The sequence below is a fragment of the Canis aureus genome, chromosome 5, assembly GCF_053574225.1.
Source record: "Canis aureus isolate CA01 chromosome 5, VMU_Caureus_v.1.0, whole genome shotgun sequence".
NCBI classification, from domain to species: Eukaryota; Metazoa; Chordata; class Mammalia; order Carnivora; family Canidae; genus Canis; species Canis aureus.
In genome coordinates this window covers 12,483,760-12,508,853 of record NC_135615.1, presented here as the reverse complement: position 1 = coordinate 12,508,853, position 25,094 = coordinate 12,483,760, and the positions used below count along the sequence as shown (strand labels likewise).

Below are 25,094 nucleotides of genomic sequence, written 5' to 3'. Positions count from 1 at the left end.
CCCTTACACCACTAAATATAAAGTAGCATTATTTGAAAGGGCTATTTAATGTCCTCTCAAGTACATGTATCATCATTTAACCATTACCCTATTATTAGACATTTAAGTTGTATCTAATTTTTCATTATTACCAATAATTTGTGATGAACCTCTTTCTACATAAATCTTTGTCTTCCTCTCTAATTATTTCCTAAAGATTGACTCTTAGTAATTTGACTAGGTCAAGAAAGATTTTCAAAGTGTGCTATCAAATATATTTCCAAAGGGACTCCAGTTCTGCATCTGGTTCCTGTTAGGCAGTTGTGAATGTGCTAACACTGGACTCAGATGAGAAGCCAAGTAGAGACTATGCTCACATTGGCAGCATGGGGTCTCCCGAAGGTTAAGCTATAGGAACTTGGGTCAGCTTTATTCATACTAATTGAATCCATATTCCAGGGCATGTTCCTATTTAGGCACTCTGCCACAGCAAGATCGCATTAAACAGTGACAGGTTTGTAGCCAGTGGTATTTATTTCCCGCCTGAAAAAAGTAGAAGAAATATATGTTGCTATGTCATGTGAATGAGTTTAGCAAAATTCAGTGTCCCAGTTGTTTGGTTCTGTGACCCCAGATGATTAATCCTTTCCTCCCCTTTTTGTGGCATTTCTGGTTACGTTTGCAAACCCAATTCTTTCTGAACTTTTTCACCCAAACATTTGGTTCAGCTTGTCCTTAAAGACTTGAAAATGAAAACTTGAGATCATGGACACTCCCCCCTAATTTATCCCCAATTTTTAAAATTGGCTTGGTTCTTTTTTTTTCCTCCAAGATTTACTTCTTAAAAAAAAAAAAAAAAAAAAAGCCAGTATTTGCTAGAAATAGAGACTATTATAGACCTGGAATATTTCTATTGCAACCCTTCATGATTTTTTTCCTTTTTTTTTCTTTAGCATTAGTCAAATTATACAGTATTTTATAGGAGCATACATTCAATGAGAAAAGTTGATTTAATGGACTCAATTTATTCTTATAATGCCTCATGATGTTATGTGATTTTATTCTACCTATAGATTCTTATAACAGATTTAATATCTGCTCTGTAATTACCAACTAAAAATTGTAATCTTAGCGTTGACTTTTTTTACAATAAACAAAAACAGATGAAAATGCTCCTGAAATCAAATTCTCTGAGGCACTGTTGTGCTTCAAGGGTTCCATAAAATTCATTCCCCTCCTTGCTATCACCTTCTTCTAGATAATTTTTATTGAAGCACACTTTGTCACTCAGTCCGATATTTTGAAAACTCTTTCTTTTTTTATATATATATATTTTTGTAAATTTATTTTTTATTGGTGTTCAATTTGCCAACACATAGAATAACACCCAGTACTCATCCCATCAAGTGCCCCCTCAATGCCCATCACCCAGTCGCCCTCACCCCCCACCCACCTCCCCCTTCCACCACCCCTAGTTCGTTTCCCAGAGTTAGGAGTCTTTATGTTCTGTCTCCCTTTCTGATATTTCCCACTCATTTTTTCTCCTTTCCCCTTTATTCCCTTTCACTTTTTTTATATTCCCCAAATGAATGAGACCACATAATGTTTGTCCTTCTCCTCAAGGTATTATTTCACTCAGCATAATACCCTCCAGTTCCATCCACGTCGAAGCAAATGGTGGGTATTTGTCGTTTCTAATGGCTGAGTAATATTCCATTGTATACATAAACCACATCTTCTTTATCCATTCATCTTTCGGTGGACACCGAGGCTCCTTCCACAGTTTGGCTATTGTGGACATTGCTGCTAGAAACATCGGGGTGCAGGTGTCCCGGCGTTTCACTGCATCTGCATCTTTGGGGTAAACCCCCAACAGTGCAATTGCTGGGTCGTAGGGCAGGTCTATTCTTAACTCTTTGAGGAACCTCCACACAGTTTTCCAGAGTGGCTGCACCAGTTCACATTCCTACCAACAGTGCAGGAGGGTTCCCCTTTATCCTCATCCTCTCCAACATTTGTTGTTTCCTGCCTTGTTAATTTTCCCTATTCTCACTGGTGTGAGGTGGTATCTCATTGTGGCTTTGATTTGTACTTCCCTGATGGCAAGTGATGGAGAGCATTTTCTCATGTGCTTGTTGGCCATGTCTATGTCTTCCTCTATGAGATTTCTGTTCATGTCTTTTGCCCATTTCATGATTGGATTGTTTGTTTCTTTGCTGTTGAGTTTAATCAGTTCTTTATAGATCTTGGATACTTTATCTGATACATCATTTGCAAATATCTTCTCCCATTCTGTAGGTTGTCTCTGAGTTTTGTTGACTGTATCTTTTGCTGTGCAAAAGCTTCTTATCTTGATGAAGTCCCAATAGTTCATTTTTGCTTTTGTTTCTCTTGCCTTCATGGATGTATCATGCAAGAAGTTACTGTGGCTGAGTTCAAAAAGGGTGTTGCCTGTGTTCTCCTCTAGGATTTTGATGGAATCTTGATTGAAACCTAGTGAAACCCATTGTGTTCTCTCTAAAATAATGTTGTGAGGACCTGGTGCTCTTTTAGCCTATATTACATTAAGAGGATGCACACATATATGCATGTGTCTTCTCTCCTGAGTTGGAGAGGTGCTACTAAGCACCTGCTTTGTTTACCTTTGAATGTACTACCTATGTGACTGATTATCTTGCTTAAATTTAAGAATCTTAAAGTTGAATCCTTCATTTAGTAAATAAATAGATTTTCATTTCACATATTATTTCACTACATCTGACTTTATTTTTCAGTTCTCAGAATTCCTTTCTTTAATTTCCTACCTATTTATTTATTTTATATTCTTCTCTTGTACTTATCTTTGCAAGCTGAAAGATACAAAAAGAACAAAATAAGGTGTAAATATCATAATCTGTAATAATTCTCCTAAAAGTAGCTTATTCAAACAGGCTAAAATTTGGTCTGGAAATGAACAGAGACCAGGTGTAAAATAAAGCTTGTTTAAAGCTTAGAGAAAAAAAAATGATACATGTGAATCATATGGCACTGACAACTGGATGGGAAACACAGTGCATCAAACTCAAAATGGGAAGCAAAAAAAAATTCATTCATTAACCTTTATGATGGGACAGAGAAAAAAATTAGTAGTACCCTGGTTAAGACACAATTATTTCTTTAAAAAATCTCTTCTTGACAGAGAGAAATATGTTTAGTGGACATTAGAAATAGATGAGTAAAAGTAGAAACTCAGGAATACTTTATTTTTATTAAAATTTTATATTTTCCTTTCATCTGAAAGAATAGCACACTCAGAAAGGCTGAGGCATACTAACAAAGTCTTAAAATTAGAAACATTTGGAAAAAAAACAAATCGAAGAATTTTAAATGACAGGTGGAAACCGGGAGAGTAGAATTAAGATTTACTTCTCTAGGACACACCAGATTTACCAGTGATCAGCAAAGCAAAATTTAATGTAACAGGCATGGCTCTCAGAATAAATGAATTCTTTCTCAACCACTGAAATTACTGTATTTCATAATTTTGATGTATCCTTTAAAAACATGTCACATGTACTTTTATGGTTAGAAAACATTTTTCTCTAGCAATAACAAGTACTTCATAGCCTGAAAATTTATTTCAAGATCCTTATATTTATACATGGATGTTTCATACCTCTCATTTTTCGAGATACATGAGATATGAAGAACTCATACCCTTATTTTTCAAATATTATAAAATGAGTTATCTGTACTAAATTGTTTTTTCTCCAGTCACATGACTTTTTCAGTTTCTAATGAATAGAAAAAGATAGAAGGGCCACACCCTATCCTTTCCTCTCATCTTCAGGGAAGCCACCAAGGTATTCATCTGGGCTGGCACTTAATCCACTGAAAAAAGAATGAAAAGAGAGGGCAAAAGGAGGTTCCTGGCCTACTTGAAGTTTTGTGCTAAGTGGAACAGAAAGCTAAATAGAAATGTGATAACAACAGTAAATATGATTATCTTTTCTCTCCGGGAATTGATGAAATATATTGGTGGGAGTGAGCATAAGGGAACAGAAAAGAAAGCAGGTTAGTGGATTTTGTTCCATCATAGATGCTTTGGACTATATGAATTGTTAATTTTTTCTATAAATATTCAGTTGTTTCCTGCTGTATTAGGTACTGTGATAGAGAGAATAACCAGACAAGGTCTTTATCCTCCAGAAGACTTCTGGTTTAGTAGAAGAAGGGTCTCAGTTGCCCCATCTGTAAAGTAGGCCATGAACAAGATGATGGCAAAGATCTAGCTCTAAATTAGTAAATTAATATTTAAAAACTATTACGGTTAATACCATTTCTAATTTGACACTTCCTTATTATTTTTCTTTATCCCAATATCCCTTCATTGAACCCAGGCTTTGAAGTCAGGAGAAAGAAGTAGGAAGTTTAAAAGAAAGATACAAATGACAAACGGAGAAAAGAATAAGAAAAGAAGGTAAAGAGAATAGCACTCACTTTCTAGAGCATCACTTTCTAGAGCACCATTTTCCTTCAGGCACTCAACTCAGAACAATCATTTCTTATATTTTTAGAATGTACTTCAACATTTAGAAACAATATATACAAATCATTTCATTAGTGGAAGCAAGAGAACAACAGATCCCTACAAACAAACACATGCAGGAACAAATATTTTTTGGTAAATAAAGTAACATGCTTATCCTTCAAATCACCTGATAGCTGCATTATGATCACCTCCTCCATTTCAGAGAGTACAGTTCTCTATACTTTTTAGCATACAGGTTATTGCAATAGAGTTTTATAATACAGTCCACCTAGAATCATCATGCATTGCCCTTTCAAATGTCATTTCCTCTTAACTTTTATAATTTGTACTAAAGTTTTAAGCTTATTTTTCTCTGAGCATTTTCTAAGACTATTTTTAAATAGGAGAAAAAATTGTAACAGCTTGTTCCCATAAGATAGTAGTGGGGACTAAGGTATTTGGTAGATTAGACTAAGAAGCACCTGACCAGTCTCAGACACACAAAATGACATACTAGTAACTTAGAGAAAAACATGGCTGTTGACAAAAAGAAATCAAGCAACTCATTGATAGCCAAAAACAGTAATTGATTTAGTAAATAAAATAGGACATTCCTAATAAAACTAATTATAAAAGCAGATTACAGTTACTAATTAATAAACTTAAGATGTATGTAAAACATGTTCATTTTGGAGTGCAGAATTCTCAGTAGAAACAACTCAGGCACTATCATTCTTTTCTATCATCTTCTTGATAGCCATTCTTCAACATTCACAGTGATACTGACGCCCACTGTCACCTTTTCCTTTAACCTAAATAAAGGTTTATTCACTTATTTTGTCTAAAGATGGTCACACAAAGTGACAAGCAGATTCTACCCTAAAACTATCCAAACACTGACATAATAATTTTCCTCATACACTATCATTACAATTCAGGTTTTTTTTTGTGTGTGTGTGTGTGTGTGTGTGTGTGTGTGTGTATTTTTTTAAAAATATTTTATTTATTTTAGAGAGAGACAGAAAACGAGTGAGCACATGTTGGGCGGTGCAGAGAGGCAGAGGGAGAAAGAATCACAAGCAGACTCCATCCTAAGCATGGAGCTTGACTTGGGGCTCGATCCCAGAACCCTGAGATCATAATCTGAGCCAAAACCAAGAATCGGACATTTAACCTACTGCACCACCCAAGCAGCCCACAATTTAGTTTTATATTAGTAAAGGTTTTAGCCCCAAGAAGCTAGAGATAAATGTGTTTATAAATAAGAAACCTTAACCAAAGCAATTAGACAAAGTAAGTAAATAAAAGCCATCAAAATTGGAAAGGAAAAAATATAACTATTTCTACTTACAAAAGACATGATCATAGAAGGTTCTAAAGAATCCACAAAAGCCACTAAAGCTAATAAATGAATTCAGCAACGTTGCAAGATACAAATTCAAAACACAAAATCAGTTGTGCTCTGAAACCAGCAATGAATAATCAGAAAAAAGAAATTAAGAAAGCAGTCACCTGACAATAGCATGGAAAATAATAAAATACATGGGAAGTAAAAGATTTCTATACTTAAAATTACACAGTATTACCAAAAGAAATTAAAGAAAACCTAAATAAATGGAAAGACATCTCCAGTTCACAGAAAGAATTAATATTGTCAAAATGTCAGTGCTACCCAAAGTGATCTACAGATTCAACATAATCCCTATTAAAACTCCAACAATGCTCTTTGCAGAAATAGAAAACCAATCCTCAGATTCATGTGGAATTATAAGGGCATCAAAAAAACCAAAACCATCTTGACAAAGGACAAAGGTGTAGAGCTAACACTTCTTGATTTCAAAACTTACCACAAAGCTAACAAAAAATCAAAGCTACAGCAAACAAAACACCGTGGCATTGGCATATGAATATATACATATAGATTGATGGACTAAAAATTAAAAGCCAAATATAAACCCATACATATATGACCAACTGATTTTTGACAAGAGGATCAAGTCCATTCAATGGGGAAAAACAGTCTCTTCAACAGATGGTTCTGGGACAGTTAGATTTCCACATGCAAAAGAATACAGCTGAACCCCTACTCATACCCCAGAAAAAATTAACTCAAAATGGATACAATACCTGAATGTAAGAACTAAAACCATAAAATATTTAGAGGAAACTGTAGGACTCATCTTGAAGAACTGGTATTTAGCAGCGCATTTTTATTTTTGTTTTCAAGTATAATTAACATAAAATGATATATTAGTTTCTGGTATACAATATAATGATTCAATAACTTGATATACTTCTCAGCGCTCATCAAGATAAGTGCATTCCTAAACCCCTTTTATCTATCCCCCCCCCCCCCCCCCACTTACCACCCCTCTGGCAACCACCAGTCTTTTCTCTGTATTTAAGAGTCTGTTTTTACTGTCTCCTTTTCTTTTTCATTTGTTTTCTTAATTCCACATATGAGTGAAATTATATAGTATTTGTTTTTGCCTAACTTATTTCACTTAGCATTATACCCCTCAGATCCCACATTGTTACATATAGCAAGATTTCATTATTTTTTATTTTATTATTTTATGGCTGAGTAATTCCATATATATATCCCATATATATATTCCATGTATATATTATATATTCCATATATATATGTATATATATATACACACACACACACACGCTTCTTTATTCATTCATCTATGGATGGACACTTAGGTTGCTTCCATATCTTGGCTATTATAAATTATGCTGCAATAAACATATACCTTTTCAAATTAGTGGTTTTGTTTTCTTTGGATAAGTACTCAGTGGCAGAATTACTGGATCATATAGTAATTCTCTTTTTTCAGTTTTTCAGGAACATCTAGATTTTTCTAGATTTTTCTAGATTGACTATACCAATCTTCATTCTCATCAACAGTACACAAAAGGTTCTTTTTTTCTCCACATTCTTGCCAACACTTGCTAATTCTTGTGTCTTTTATTTTTACTATTTTGAGGTAATATCTCACTGTGGCTTTTATTTTCATTTCACTGATTATGTGATAGAGATCTGAAACCATAAATGTCCTAGAAGAAAACAGGCAGTAATTTCTTTGACATCAACCATAGAAATATTTTTTCTAGATGTGTCTCCTCTGGCAAGGGAAACAAAAACAAAATTAAGCTATTGGCACTACACCAAAATAAAAAGCTTTTGCTTGGTAAAGGAAATAATCAACAAAGAAGATATTTGCAAATGATATAATCTGAAAAGGGGTTAATATCCAAAACATACAAAGAATTATACAACTCAGCATCAAAAAAACAATCCAATTAAAAAATGGGCAGAGGACATGAGATATTTTTCCAAAGAAGACATACATACAAATGACCAACAGACATGTGAAAAGATAACAAGACATTCTTAGATATGACACCAAAAGCCCAAGAAACAAATCAAAAAAGATAAGTTGGATTTCATCAAAAATTTTCATGTATCAAAGGACATTAGCAAAATCAAAGGACAACCTACAGAATAGAACAAAATATTTGAAATTATACGTCTGATTAGAGTTTAATATCCAGAATATATAAAAATTCCTACAACTCAAAAAGAAAAACAACCCACTTAAAAGCAGACTTTTGTAGACATTTCTTTATTAAAGATATACAAATGGCAAATAAACCCATGAAAGATATATAATTGAAATAGGAACTCAGATACTTCTAGGACAACATTCATAAATCATTCACAATAGCCAAAAGGTGAAAGCAACTCAAGTGTCTATCATCAGATGAAGGAGTAAACAAAGTGTAACATATGCACACAATGGAGTATTATTCAGCCATAAAAATTACTGAAGTTCTTATACATGCTACAATATGGATGAAACTTGAAACATTACACTAAGAGAAATAAGCCAGACAGAAAATGATAAATATTGTGCAATTCTACTTTTGTGAAGCATTTAGAACAGGCAAATTCAGAGAAACAGAAGGTAAATCCAGAGGTTACCAGAAGCTGGAGAGATAGGAGAGTGGGAAATTATGGTTTAATAGCTACTGAGTTTCTATTTCTGGTTATTAAAACATTTTGTAAATAGAAGTGATGGTTGTGTGACACTGTGTATATAATGAAAGCAACTGAACTATATAGTGGCAGTGGTTAAAATGTCAAGTTTTATGTTATATAAAATTAAAATAAAATTAATATTACTAAAATTGAACCATCTATTTAAATGAGTAAACTGATATGGTGTGTGATAATTCAAGAAAGCTGTTAAAACATACATATAATAAACACTTATCTCAAAGTCATGTTTAGTGGATGTAAATAACATAGATGAATTTTGTTTTATCTTTGTTTTTCTTCACTAATCATTTACAGTAATTTCAGATACCTACACTTTCATGTTTTTAATCAACACTAAAATAATTTTGTTAATTAATAAGCCATGAAGTGAATGCTTTTAGAGTTATACATATGCTCACTAAGTTTAAATTACAAATTCTCATGAGAATTATCCCAGTTCTGCACTGACATCTCTCTCTTCAGCCCATTCAAAATGCCACCCTCTACAGTTTCTGTACATACTGATATAGCGGGACCTCAAGGATAATTTAAGTGAATTTAAATTATGGATGGAAAAACCCATGTGATTCATGCTGCTTTTTCTCTCTACTCCAAACTTCTAAGTCAGTTCCTTGCTGATCCTGGAGGTGGTGAGATTCTTTGACACCTCAACTCTTCTAGGCCCATCAGACTACTGACAAAGTATAAGCTAAATGTAGCATTTTTTAGCCTAATACAGGCTTATCATTGCACATAACAGTGTAATGTACTGACAGAAAACTTCACAATCAGATGTTTCATTTTCCTCATAGAAATGAGGAAATGAAGTGGAATTATGTTTTAATATCAAATTTACATATAATTGATACATATGGAAAATATATCATAGTCCTGAAAGAGTAAACGTATGGAGTTGACACTAGAAATTTACTTAATGGAAGTATCTTTTGATGATGGGTGATATTTTACACTATATATAGGAAAGACATTGAAAATTAAGCCTAACAATTCAGAGGTTTCTAATATTGGGGGGCACACCTTTGATGGAAAAAATAGTAGTAGTTTGTGACTGCTAATAAACATAATTTAAAGGAGGGTAAATTTACCATTGCTCACATTCTACTACTTATACTGTGACCCTTTCCTCTTTTACTACAACTCCACATCCTTAAGTGTCACCCTTTTTGTAGTCACCCAACCCCCAAAGTCTAGCCACCTACAGGTCTTTATTATTTTTTTCACTTTAATAGAAAAAATTTTTAAGACTTAAAATCTTCTCAGAAGAAAAGTAGCTCCCATAGCTGAATTTAACAGAGCTGGAAGACTGTTTAATTACTGCCTTCTACCTGCCAACCTTGGTCTAGGTCATCTGGGGTCCAAACTCCAAAGCCAAAAATAATTGTCTCATATCAAGATCTTTTGTATTGCTTGTACTTCACTTCTATCCAATTGACTGTCAAGCCTATCCCTTCAGTTCCTGGTTGCCTGCCTGGCCTTTGGACCATCTGTCCTATCTAGCCCTATGGTTTGGATTTCCTCTTGCTTCCTGATTTCATGCCTGATTTCAGCTGAGATTAATTTTTCTGAGGCATTTGTCTGATCTTTATCTAGTTCCTAATTTCCATTTTGTTTTGTTACTCCTTACTTCAATGTTCAGTCTCTCCTGTGCCAGGCTTTGTTTTGGCATTTCGACACATTTTGAAATTTCCCTTCAATTCCCTATCCAGTCTCAACTGTAAAAGCAGCCCTGCCTATTTCTGCACCTAACTGTATCATTACTGAGCTTACCACTCTGAGAACTTTATGTTGACTAGTCTTGGAGGAGGGAAAGGCAAAGAATCAAATACCACTTATTCAATCTAACTATAGGAAATAAGTATTCATTCACCGTAGTTAAGGAATTAACAGATATTTCTTGCACCTATGACTGTTTTCAAATAACAACCCACAAATATAGCTGCCATATATATATATATGCCATATATATATATATGCATGATATATATATATATACATTATACCCAAAATGTAGATTCAATGAGGGCGAACGGTTAAGCTACTGAATATTCAAGCCAATTGTATAGAAATAGTGGAGATTAGGAAACTTTGAAGATTGAATCCATAGGAAGAACATATGGCCAGCCAAACACAATTACCCAGATTAGACTCTTGGACTCATTGCGTATTTTGGTAGGTGACAAAAAGAAGTCATAACTGAAGATTTCTTTCCAAAAAACAAATCAGTAAGAGTTTCCCTCTTTACTACATTTTCCCTTAGGATCTAAGGGTATGTTATTGACAGACTTACTGTCATTATACCCTGATTAGGCAAAAATATTCATGTATTACATATTTTTTTCCTCATAACTGAGCTGCCCTCAAGACACTAGCAATCATCCTATAATTGGTCTTCTATTCTCCATTATTCTTATAATGTGTGTGTGCATGATGGGATCATTCTATAAATCTTTAATGGGATATATTTAGTTATCTGGTTATATTTTTTTTGTATTTCTGTGGTGGGCATAGTTGTGATCAACTATTTCAGGGCTTGTTGTCTTCTAATAAATCTGTTGACACTTGAGTAATTAAGTAAATCACAAAAAGAAATGATCATTTAGGAGTCTAGTCAATCAGAATATATTAAGCAGATCTAGATCAACAGGTGAGATTATCAAGGACACATCTCTTTTTGATTCATTTAAAGGAAACACTAACATTAAGAACTCTTCAAAACACTCATATTTAAATTTGCTGTTTAAAACATTATGGAATGACCCATTGCTATAGATCTTTATGACCAACACTGTCATGAAAAAATAGTCCTCAGGATTTGGTGGTTTAGCACTTTTGAAGTCTATGGTAGACTTTCCATATAGCCAGCTCTTTATAATGTTGTACCTTATGTATCGCTTGAGTGATATTTGAAGAAATCGATTTTAAGACCAATTTATGCCACTTCTTATTTGTCTGTGTTTATTTGGATCTAAGTATTCAGAATTCAAATTATATTTACTTATAAGAATGTAGTTGCCTTTGTGTCCTGAAAAAAAAAGTAATAGCCTTACTTATGATAATACATTCATAAAAATAAGTATGCTGGCTAGACAATATGTCTCTCAAAGATGTCTACCAGATAATAAACTAAAAATGTACTGTGCTATACTTCAATACTTATACTTTTTTTATGGCCTTGTGTGCTTTAAGGAAAACTAAAGGAAGTGTGAACTGTGCATTTGTTAATCCAGTTTATGGCAACTGGAGTGACCCAGAGAAAAGAGAGGTAAGTGGTAATGGTGAATTGTATTGTTTCAGAAGCAGAAACACACAAACACACAGACACACAGACACACACACACACACACACACACACACACACGGTGTTATTTGGACATGATTCCATATCATGGCTAAGAATAATGTTTTAACGGAATTATTTCATTGGAAATGGGAAGGAGTTTTAGTCTCTCTAAATATGCAATGAGAATTTTCCATTCCAGGACAGATTCAATCTGTTTGTAAAGTCAGTTCACTCTTAAGTGGCTTTGTGGTCACTGTTCATACTCAACAAGAGCTGACAACTCTGGAAAACATCAGTTTAACCCAGAGTATTAGTCAGCTACCCATAGTAACTCTTTATTGACTGTTCTTTATATTCTATTCCCAAAGACAAAAGAAGGACAGCATTCTGTGCTGTGCTTTAAATTGAGATGTGAGCAGTAAAGGGCTATTACCTGATCATTTAGAAGACTAAAGGAGAAATTAAAGTGTATTACATCTTTTTTGGGACCTTTTAGGGCTATTTCCTTATCAGCGCAATAAAAAGTAGACTAGACAGATAATGAAATAAAATCTTTCTCATCTCTTTCTTAAGTAGATAATATGAGCATACACTTGGGTATAAAATAGGATTAGCCATGACACATCACTTCTTATCCATGAAAACCTTACATCTGATTTTAGAAATATTACATCAGATTCATTCTCTTGTGTAAGTGAGCATATAGAATGCTAAAACTTTCATAGCCCCATTATTTTTACATGAAAAATAGGCCACCAACAGCTGTTACCATTATTGAAATGAGTACTATGGTGCAAGATTAGATGGTTTCTAGTAATTTGGTAGCCTTGGTTGATATGGCTGAAGGCTAAAACAACACTTGACATTTTTATATGTGCTTTTATTCAATAATGATGACATACATGCTTTGGGTTATTACTGTTTTGGTAGGAATGAAAACAAAAATTTTCCCAGGGTGCAGAGAATTAATTTGGATGAAATTTCAAGTCAATCAAGACACAGAGAAAAACTTAAAATGTAGCTCCCACATTTCAAATGGATAATAAATAAATAAATGGATACTTAAGAAGCCTAATGTATCTTGTTGGCAAAGTAAGTAGGTGTAATGCAAACCTATTTTCTCTCTCTCTCTCTCTCTCTTTTGTTTTTTTGTTTTTTTTTTTGCAAACCTACTTTCATTGTAGGAAAGGAAAGGAAATTCAATCTTTTTTTAGATCTTTAGTTTAATATTTAGTATCTGAAAGATACAAATGATATAAGAAAAGAAAATATAATGTTTTAAATTTGATATAAGGAAAGAAAATATACTGCTTTAAATTTGACATTTTTATATTAATATCTATTAAACTTCTTTTAACTGGAGTTTTCTTTCTTTTTTTTTAATACTTTATTTATTTATTCATGAGAGACACACAGAGAGGCAGACACACAGGTAGAGAGAGAAGCAGGTTCCACGCAGGGAGCCTGATGTGGAACTCGATCCCGGAACTCTGGGATCACGTCTAGAGCCAAAGGCAGATGCTCAACTGCTGAGCCACCCAGGCGTCCTAATATCTTTTAAACTTGTAATAATTAAAGAGCTGCTAGAAATATCTTTTACTTTCTACTGAAAAAAAAAATGGCCTCTCTGGCACATGGATGAGGGTTCCTATCAAAGACCCACTTCAGGGTGCTTTCAAGACTCTACTATGCATGCATATGGCAGTGCAATCAATGACTCTAGAGAAACTTAGAAGCAATTTCTTTTTTTCTATCCAAATAAAAAAACAATTCCTCTTTCACATTTTTTCCCTTCCATTAAGAATGGCTAGAAAAGAAATTCTGTCACAGTTCTTGAACTTTCTTGCTGCCTTGATTTCTATTATTTCAGAAACAATGAGTTTGTATTAAACTAAGTGTGCCTTCCTTGACTTTGTGTCAGAGAAATAGACTTCTCCAAAATACCCTTCTAAAAACTCTTAGTAAAAATTCTCAGGTCCTGACATAGAAATTGTAAGAACAGTCTAACGAACTGCCATGTATCCAACTCATGGTCATTCTACTTTCACCTCTACTACCACCCATTCCCACTACACATCAGAGTGGGGTGCTGGTTTATTTATTTTTATTTTTTTTCATTTTTTAACCCTTTATTTTTTTATTTTTTTTAAATAATAAGTTTATTTTTTATTGGTGTTCAATTTACCAACATACAGAATAACACCCAGTGCTCATCCTGTCAAGTGCCCCCCTCAGTGCCCGTCACCCATTCACCCCCATCCCCCGCCCTCCTCCCCTTCCATCACCCCTAGTTCATTTCCCAGAGTTAGGAGTCTTTATGTTCTGTCTCCCTTTCTGATATTTCCCACACATTTCTTCTCCCTTCCCTTATATTCCCTTTCACTGTTATTTATATTCCCCAAATGAATGAGAACATATAATGTTTGTCCTTCTCCAATTGACTTACTTCACTCAGCATAATACCCTCCAGTTCCATCCACCTTGAAGCAAATGGTGGGTATTTGTCATTTCTAATGGCTGAGTAATATTCCATTGTATACATAAACCACATCTTCTTTATCCATTCATCTTTCGATGGACACCGAGGCTCCTTCCACAGTTTGGCTATTGTGGACATTGCTGCTAGAAACATCGGGGTGCAGGTGTCCCGGCGTTTCATTGCATCTGTATCTTTGGGGTAAACCCCCAACAGTGCAATTGCTGGGTCGTAGGGCAGGTCTATTTTTAACTCTTGGAGGAACCTCCACACAGTTTTCCAGAGTGGCTGCACCAGTTCACATTCCCACCAACGGTGCAGGAGGGTTCCCTTTTCTCCGCATCCCCTCCAACATTTGTTGTTTCCTGCCTTGTTAATTTTCCCCATTCTCACTGGTGGGAGGTGGTATCTCATTGTGGTTTTGATTTGTATTTCCCTGATGGCAAGTGATGCAGAGCATTTTCTCGTGTGCATGTTGGCCATGTCTATGTCTTCGTCTGTGAGATTTCTGTTCATGTCTTTTGCCAATTTCATGATTGGATTGTTTGTTTCTTTGGTGTTGAGTTTAAGAAGTTCTTTATAGATCTTGGAAACTGGCCCTTTATCTGATATGTCATTGCAAATATCTTCTCCCTTCTGTAAGTTGTCTTTTAGTTTTGTTGACTGTATCCTTTGCTGTGCAAAAGCTTCTTATCTTGATGAAGTCCCAATAGTTCATTTTTGCTTTTGTTTCTTTTGCATTCGTGGATGAATCTTGCAAGAAGTTACTGTGGCCGAGTTCAAAAAGGGTGTTGCCTGTGTTCTCCTCTAGGATTTTGATGGAATCTTGTCTCACATTTAGATCTTTCATCCGTTTTGAGTTTATCTTTGTGTATGGTGAAAGAGAGTGGTCTAGTTTCATTCTTCTGCATGTGAATGTCCAATTTTCCCAGCACCATCTATTGAAGAGACTGTCTTTCTTCCAGTGGATAGTCTTTCCTCCTTTATCGAATTTTAGTTGACCATAAAGTTCAGGGTCCACTTCTGGGTTCTCTATTCTGTTCCATTGATCTATGTGTCTGTTTTTGTGCCAGTACCACACTGTCTTGATGACCACAGCTTTGTAGTACAACCTGAAATCTGGCATTGTGATGCCCCCAGCTATGGTTTTCTTTCTTTCTTTCTTTCTTTCTTTCTTTCTTTCTTTCTTTCTTTCTTTCTTTCTTTCTTTCTTTCTTTCTCTTTCTTTCTTTCTTTCTCTTTCTTTCTTTGTTTTGTTTTGTTTTGTTTTGTTTTGTTTTTTGGTTTTCTTTTTTAAAATTCCCCTGGCTATTCGGGGTCTTTTCTGATTCCACACAAATCTTAAAATAATTTATTCTAACTCTCTGAAGAAAGTCCATGGTATTTTGATAGGGATTGCATTAAACGTGTAAATTGCCCTGGGTAACATTGACATTTTCACAATATTAATTCTGCCAATCCATGAGCATGGAATATTTTTGCATCTTGTTGTGTCTTCCTCAATTTCTTTCAGAAGCGTTCTATAGTTTTTAGAGTATAGATCCTTTACCTCTTTGGTGAGATTTATTCCTAGGTATCTTATGCTTTTGGGTGCAATTGTAAATGGGATTGACTCCTTAATTTCTCTTTCTTCTATTTTTTTTTTTTAAGACTGTTTTGTTTAGAGCTGCTTTAGGTCTATAGCAAAACTGAGCAGAACATACACAGAGTTCTCCTATATCCCCCCTGCCAACACACACACACACACACACAGTCTCCCCCATTATCAATATTCTACATCAGAGTGGTACATTTGTTACACTGACAAACCTATATCTACCTATCATCGAGAGTCCTAGTTTATATTAGGGTTCGCTGTTGGTGTCAACCAGGGTATTTTTAAACAAATTCCAGATATCATTTAATTTCACCTGTAAAGACTTAAGTTATAACATTAAGGGATGAAGACTTTTAAAAAATATAAACACAGTGTCATATCTACACATTTAATAAGTATTTGATGCCATGAAATATTCAATCAGCAGTCAACCTACCCTAATAATCTCACAAATAAATAAGGGAGGTTATATATATTGATGTTGCTATGTTTTTAGTCAGAAGAGATATAAGGTGTATATATTCAAATGGATAGACATGTCTCCTAAGACTCTTTTAGTCTCTAGGTTCTATTTTGTCTCCCATGTTTTCCTTGCAATTTATTTGTTGAAGAAATCAAAGTGTTTGAACTATGAACTTTCCACATTACAGGTTTTCTGATATACTCTGCAAAATATTACCCTCTCAATTAAGTCTGGTTTGTTTGTTTTGTATTTCTTTTTGTTTGTTTAATTCACCTATGATCAATACAGCAGGCTTAGAGAAACCAACACTACAGAAAGATGTAGTTAAGATTCTCCCACGGTACTTCCCCATTCCACCAAGGGTAAGGATAAGGCAGTGACTCCCACGCCCCAAGGGCTGTGGACACATACCAGCCCTAGGCCTGTCAGCAGTGTAGGCAGTGTGCACTACAGGTGATCGAGGGAAAGTCAGAAATGCTCTAGTTATTACTCCAGTGGAAATCCATTTAAAACTCACTGTATTCTGCATGATCTTGAAAGACTTTAATGCCTAAAATCCTAATCTTCTCAATGTGTTTCTCTTTAGAGTTCTGTATACTCCTTCTCAAATCCATTGTATGGCACATCAGGATGCCTGGAGACCATATCTAATCATCTGAAATAGCACCATCCAAATCAAGTGTGATCTAGGGTATATAGTTTATAGAAAATCCTACGCTGAAACCTGACAGAAACTCATCCTGTGCAATAGTAAAAAAAGAAGGGATTCAGAATACTACTGCAATTATTATACATACACAGATAAATTTTCTTACTGAATATATTAAACGTTTTCATGGAATCTGAATCAGGACCTTAGTTTTATTGTATATCTGAGTAGTTTAATAAAATTTTCTACTTGAGTTTCTTGCTTTCCTTTGATTTTACTGTGGTCATTTTTTTAAATTATAAATCAAATTGTTTTATATCCTGAGTATAAGTAAGTTTTAAAATGTTTATTTAAATAAGATTGAGCTTAGAAACAAAAAGGTGAACTAAGTTAATATACAAATTAACAGGAATGGACAAATCATAGTAAACCTAATCTACATAACCATGAGTAAAAGTTATTTCCGCATCTTGAAAAAAATGTGAAATTGTCATCCTAAACTTGCCTTTATTCAAATAATTATTTAATACATATCTTCATATAGGTATAAAAGTAATACCGATACATGAGTTAAGAAGCTTTGAACTTCAAAAAACTGAAAAGTCCCTACTCCAATGGTTTAAATAATATGGCAATTATTATCCCTAAAATCGAGAAAGTGGGATATAGAGCAATTCTTTTTGTTTTTTTGTCTTTTGTTTTGTTTTGTTTTCAAAAGCTAAATTTTTTTAGGTACAAGTTATGTGCTCCATAAAATGTTTAAATCAAACATTTTGTGGTATCTATAAGTACCTATGGCAATTCTATAAAACTAAAAGGATGAAACTGATTTTTTTTCTTATCCCGTAGATAGAAGAGGTATGTGCTTCATAATTTAATGTAACATTCAGAAATAAAAATTTATTTGCACCATTCTTCCTCTAACAATTTTTTGATGTAAGTCCAAATCTATACCATTATGATTTATAAAATATAAAAAGAAGAGAAATACAGAATTGAAGAACAAGTGGTATAGAGAGTTCACAAATTATATAACTCAGCTTTAAAACATGAAAAGATATTAAATGTCACATGGGACACAAAACCCATCGAAAGAATTTTTTTTTTTTTTAGATAAGTGGATGTCAGGAGAATGGAGTCTAATGAGTATAGCTGATTCTTAAGAGTTTTGCTGCACAAATACTTCAGACAACATGTTGTTAACTGAATTCATGTGGCCAACCTATTTCCCAAAATATACTATAAGTACATAATAATATCAATAATAATAACAAATGACAATAAGTACTGATTATCTAAAAATGCTGTTTAAATATTTTACATGTTTTAACACAGATAAATGAAAACATTATGCCATATACTATGGTGGTCAGCCACATGTGTAGATTTAATGTGAAGTTTACATTAATTAAAATTAAATAAAATTTGAAAAATGCATCTCCTCAGTTGCAGTAGCCACATTCTAAGTACTCAATAGCCATGTGTAACCAGTAGCCACAGTAATGGAAAATACTGGAAAAATTTTTATCATATAAAATGCTCTCAGACAGCACTGTTTAGAACAGTGTTAAAATATTTTGCTATAAATAGCACAACAGTAATCTCTACAAACTTAATAAGCACTAAAAATATTGCCTAGTATATGTATTTTAACTAGAACTGGCCAATTTCTAGAATAATAATAAATTATAAATAAGCTGTATTTATCTATAAGAAAACTCACAAATATGTGATAAACAAGTACATATTAACAATGCTCTCGACATAAATGTCATATATCATTCTATTATATCATACCATCTTTGCCTATTCCTTTAGGTGGTACCTTGAAGAAATTGTATAAGAATTTTCTTTTCTCTATTAATCTTCTTGACCATCAATCATTTTTCACATATGTCACACTGAGAACAAAATTCACAAATCCTTTAAATAACTGCCTTGTGTTTATTAGCACATTAAAAGCATGTGTTTCAGGTAAACCAACAATTGTATTTGTGGCAATGTCTTTTGCAATAAGTAGTCTTAAATTTCATTCTTAAAGATAAAAACCAAGGAAAATCTATAAAAAAGCTGTGACTTTTTTAAACTCCAAATGCCTTTTAAAAATATTTCAAGAATGTATTTCACTGCCAAACCAATGACAGGTTTGTGAGTCTTAATGTTATTCTGCTTTTCTTCATATCAACTTGCAAAATGTTTTCCATTTCATTGCCAATGTGTCTAGAAAACAAATCCAAGGGTTAATATCTAAAGTTGTCATCAAACTCAATGTCCTCTCTTTAAATAATTACAAGTGGAAAGGCACCACACTTGTATGAGCACATACTTTATGAAATTTCGATGAAACTAGATACATGTCATATCTTGAATAAAAAAATTCTATAACTATGCATACACGAAAATAAATAGGTAAATAAATAAGTGAATAAACAAAATACTTAACTACACTTAAAAATTTATACTGAGTCACGTCATTAAACATTCTACAAGAGTGGAGTGCTCTAAAGAGCAGATTTTCTTTTCTAGAATGTGGAAGCAATAATAAAGAGCTTTTTAACTTTTCTAAATTTTTATACATTATTTATTTAGGTCTGGGCTCTATCAAGATGACAAATAACATATTTGTCCAGAGCTGCGTTACTAATAAATCAGCTCAGGAAATTAGCATAATTTTCTTCAGTCAGTATAATTTGGAGTCAATTAAAAAAAAAAAAAAAAAAGTCAGCAAAAGAAATCAGGCCTAGTTTCTCTACTTAGATTCTCCCCCAACAGATATTAAGTAATCACTTAGTCTATTGCTACTCATAAAATAATGGTTAAAGACAAAAAATAGTCACTGTGGGGTAATTATAATTGCCATTAATTTGTTCAACAAATATTTGTACATAAATATTACATTGAAATAAGTGAGACAGTGAGAGGAGAGTGAAAAATAAAATATATAATGTGGCCTCTTCTCATCTGGGGCTTCTATTCTGCCCTAGATGGGAACCACTTAACTTTTTTCTACCTTGTTAGCAATCCAGTGCTAACATATATCTTTAAGCATATAAAGTAAAAAATTGATAAAATGAAATATATATGTATATATATGTATATACACACACACACATATGAAGTGGATCAATAAAACTAAATGCAGGTTCTTTAAAAAGAATAATAAACCCCTAATGAAACAACACCACCAACAATTAAAAAAAAAAAAAACATTTGGTGAACTAAATTACAAGATTAACAAACACCTAAAAAAAATGAACCAAAGAAAGATTATGCATAAATAGCCTATGTCAGAGATGGAAATAGTATTATCACCAGAGTCTACAAACAGTGAGAAGGTAATAAAGATGCTGTAAAAAAAAACAACAAAAAATGTGACAAAAATATTGAACTTTAGAGAAAATAAACAAATCCCTGGAAAATATAATTTTCTAAAGCAAACATAAGAAGAAATAGAAAATACAAGCAGTCCTATAGCGAAGTAATTGATCCATACTTCATAATCTTCCTTCAAACAAAGCTCTAAGTTCATCAGATCCACTAGCAGATATTATAATATCTTTAAGAAATAATGCCAAATTTATAAAAACACTTCAAAACAACAAGACAACAGGTACTACTTCCCAACATATTTTATGAGGAAAGCATAATTTTAATACAAACCCTGATAGAGATATCACACTAAAGGAAAATTTTAGGTCACTCTTACTCATAAATACAAATATGAAGTACTAAAAACAAAACAAAAACAAACATACAATGAAGACATTACCATTTTCATATTTATTCCATGAATATAAGCTGAACTTTAAAAATCAGTCATTAAAAAAATACCAAAAAAGCACACATGTTTTAATAGGTGCATTGAAAGTATTGTAAAATTACAACATTTGTTTATAAAGATTTATTTACTTGAGGAAGAGAGAAAAAGAGAGCAAGCATGAGCAGAAGGGGCAAAGGGAGAGAAAGAAAGAATCGTAACCAGACTCCATGCTAAGTGCAGAGCCCTACATGGGGGATCAATCCCAGGACCCTGAGATTACAACCTGAGCCAAAACTAAGAGTTGGACTCTCAGCCAACTGCAGTGCCAAGGCACCTCAATACAACATTTGTTTGTAATAAAAATATCTTAGAAAACTAGGGCAGCCCGGGTGGCTCAGCGGTTTGGCGCCTGCCTTCAACCCAGGGCCTGATCCTAGGGACCTGGGATCGAGTCCTACGTCGGGCTCCCTCCATGGAGCCTGATTCTCCCTTTGCCTGTGTCTCTGCCTCTCTTTCTCTCTCTGTGTGTCTCTTGTGAGTAAATAAATAAAATCTTAAAACAAAGCGAAAATATCTTAGAAAACTAAAAAAACTTTCCTAATGTGATAAATGACAACTATAAAAAAACTGATAACTATACTAAATGATGGAACATTACCTTCAGTTTGATGTTAGGAATGAGCCATTTTAAACGGCTATTACCACACCTTCCAAAATATTTGAACTGTTCACTGGTAATACTAGTGAGAAAATAAGATATTAAAAAAATTTAGTGAGTTATTGGAAAGAAAAATAATACTGTCATCATTTACAGATTGCATGATGTGTATATAGAAAATTCAGAACAATCTCTAGGTTAATTAACACTAATTATTGACTTTAACAAATGTGTCACATAGAAGAGTAATATATAATGTCCAATTGAATACCTATGTATCTTGAACAAACTAAAAAATTATTTTAAGTGAAATTATAATAAATGTAAAAGTAAATATGCTGGAGTAAATCTTCCAAAGACATATATAATCTAAAATATTGCAATACTAAAGTAGACACATAGAGATGCAGTATTCATTTTTTCCCAAATTTATCTGTAAGGTCAAGAAAATCCTTATCAAATTTCTACCAGATGCTTAAGACCTGAGTAGTTGATTCTAAAATGTATATGGAAATACAGTGGGACAAATGTAGCCAAGAAACTGAAAAAACATGAGGATTTCCTTACTGGATACTATATATAAAGCTAGAATAATTTGAAGATAGTGCTGTTGGCATAAAAATATGCATATGGAAGAATGAGATAGACTGCAGATCCCAGAAATACATACAAACATATATGGTATCTGATCTATCCATGTGGCACTGAAGAACAGTACATAAAGAAAGGCATTTCAACAATTGGTTGAAAATTTTGTTTGCATTTTGAAAAATGAGTGAAACTTGACTCCTACTATATATTTTACATAGAAATCAATTCTAGGTATATTTTTATGTATACATAAAGGTGAACAATAATAACACAAACAATAATAAGCACCCTATACTGACCTAGAATATAAGATATGAAAAATATGATAATTATCTCCATGAAGAGAGAGACTTCTGAAACAATCAAATAAGTAAAAATGAAAAAAAAAGGGCATTTGGGCAGCTCAGTCAGTTAAGTGCCTGCCTTTGGTTCAGGTCATGATCTCAGCCTGCTTCTCTCTCTGCCTCTGCCTCTCTTTCTCTCTCTGCCTGTCATGAATAAATAAAATCTTTAAAAAAAGAATAAAAGACTGATAAACCAGATGTTAAATTTAGAAACATCTGCTCAATAAAATATATCAATGAAAGATAATAAAGAATGAAATACAGTGTAGGAGAAGTTATTTGCAACACATAAAACCAACTTACACAGCAAATGTATTTTAAAAACCTACAAATCAATAAGAAATATGCAACCAAAATGTATTCCAAATTATTTATAGAAGGCCACCATTTCCCTGATGCTAAAACTAGATAAAAAACAATACTAAAAAAGAGAACTACTGGCCAATATCTCTGATGAACATAGATGTAAAATCCTCAACAAAATATTAGCAAACCAAATCCAACAACACATTTAAAAAGTCATTCAAAATGATCCAAAGGGATTTATTTCAGGGAGGCAAGGGCGGTTCAATATTCACAAATCAACATAATACATCACTTTAACAAGAAAAAAAAAAGATTTAAAAATAATCATTTCAACAGACACAGAAAAAGCATCTGACCAAATACAACACATACTCATGATAAAAACTCTCAACAAAGTAGGTTTAAAGAGAACATACTACAACATAATAAAGGCCAAAGGGAAAAAAGAACAAACAAAACCCGCAAACAAAAAGCATAATAAAGGCCACATATGAAAAGACCATAGCTGACATCAAACTCAAGAGTGGAAAACGAGAGCTTTTCCCCTAAGATCAAGAAGAGGAAGGATGTCCACTTTCACCACTTGTATTAAACACAGTACTGGAACTCCTAGGCATAGCAATCAAACAAAAAGGAAAAAAAAAAAAGCATCCAAATTGGTAAGGAAGAAGTAAAACTTTCATTATTACTGATGACATGACACTATCTATAGGAAAGCCTAAAAGACTCCACCAACAAAAACTACTAGAACTGATAAACTCAGTAAGCTCACAGGATAAAAAAATAAATACACAGAAATCTGTTGCATTTCTACACACTAATAATGAAGTAACAGAAAAAGAAATTGAGAAAACAATCCCATTCACAATTATACCAAATAAAATACCTAGGAATAAACTTAACCAAGGAAGTGAAAGGTTTGTACTCTGAAAACTACAAAACACTGATGAAAGAAATGGAGGATAACAGACATTTCATGTTTATGGACTGGGAGCATGAATATTGTTAAAATGTCATACTATCCAATGCAATCTACACATTTAATGCAATCCCTATGAAAATACCAAGAGCATGTTTCACAGAATTAAAAGAGTCCTAAAACTGGATGGAATCACAAAAGATCTTGAATAGCCAGAGTAATCTTTTAAAATAAGAATAATACCGGAGGTACCACAACTCCAGATTTCAAGATATACTACCAAAGCTATAGTAGTTAAAACAGTATTGTACTGGCACAAAAACAGATACATAAATCAATGGAACAGAGTAGAGATCCCAGAAATTAGCCCAGGTGTTTATAGTCACTTAAATTTCAACAAAGGTGGCAAGAATACGTAATGGTAAAAAGTCTCTTAAAGAAACAGTGTTGGCAAAACTGGACAACTACATGCAAAAGAATTAAACTGGACCACTTTCTTTCACCATACACAAACTCAAAATGTATTAAAGACCTAAATGTGAGACTTGAAACCATAAAAACCCTAGAAGAGAGCACAGGCAATAACATTTTTGACATCTGCCATAGTAACATTTTTCTAGATATGTCTCCTAACTCACGGGAAACAAAAGCAAAGTATTGGGATTACCTCAAAATAAAAAGCTTCTGCAAAGCAGAGGAAATGATGAAGAAAAATAAAAGACAATCTAATGAATGGGAGAAGATAAGGGCAAATGACATATTTGATAAAGGGTTAGTACCCAAAATATATAAAGAACTTATACAATACAACACCAAAACCATAAATAACCCAAATGACAAATGGGCAGAAGACATGAACAGATATATCCTAAAAAAAAAGACATACAGATGGCCAACAGACACAGAAAAAGAAACTCCAACCCTCAATATGATAGTATTTTAAAATGAGACCTTTGAGAGGTCATTAGGTATGAGGTCATGAGTGTGGGGAATTAGCGCCCTTATGAGAAGGGACAGCAGAGAATTTGCTTTTCTGTCTTCTCTCATAAGCATAAGGAAAGCATGTAAACACACCGTGAGATGGTAGCTGCCTGCAAGCAAAGAAGCCTCAGAATGAAACCAAGCACCTTAATGTTGGACTTCCAGCTTCCAAAACTGAGATATAAGTTTCTGTTGTTTAAGCCACCTGTCTGGGTGGCTCAGTGTTAAGTGTCTGCCTTCAGCTCAGGGCATGATCCTGGGGTCCCGGGATTGAGTCTCACATCGGGCTCCCTGCATGGAGCCTGCTTCTCCCTCTGCCTGTGTCTCTGCCTCTGTGTGTGTGTGTCTGTGTGTGTGTGTCTCATGAATAAATAAAATCATTTTTTAAAAGAAGCCACCTGCTCATGGCAGCAAGAGCTGACTAAAACAGTGAACTAATACCAAGGATCCTGAATTCAGGAAGTGTTGACAACACTAAGGAAATGAAGCAAATGGACTCTTCATACTTG

The 25,094-nt window shown here is 33.6% G+C and overlaps 1 protein-coding gene and 1 long non-coding RNA gene across 2 annotated transcripts in view; one reads left to right on the top strand and one right to left on the bottom strand.

Annotated features, from left to right (window-relative positions):
• Positions 1-17,247, top strand: part of MALRD1 (MAM and LDL receptor class A domain containing 1) — a 759,283-nt gene extending 742,036 nt beyond the window's left edge. The window contains 2 exon segments of the mRNA XM_077896425.1: positions 11,748-11,823; positions 16,964-17,247. Of these exon segments, the coding sequence (XP_077752551.1) occupies positions 11,748-11,823; positions 16,964-17,041 (154 nt within the window). The 3' untranslated portion in view covers positions 17,042-17,247.
• A 1,700-nt stretch (positions 17,248-18,947) lies between these two features.
• Positions 18,948-25,094, bottom strand: part of LOC144313702 (uncharacterized) — a 37,867-nt gene continuing 31,720 nt past the window's right edge. Inside the window, exons 4-5 of the long non-coding RNA XR_013379322.1 lie at positions 21,445-21,526; positions 18,948-19,246 (exon numbers count right to left, since the gene is read on the bottom strand). This is a non-coding gene — a long non-coding RNA (uncharacterized LOC144313702). The remainder of the gene's footprint in view (positions 19,247-21,444; positions 21,527-25,094) is intronic.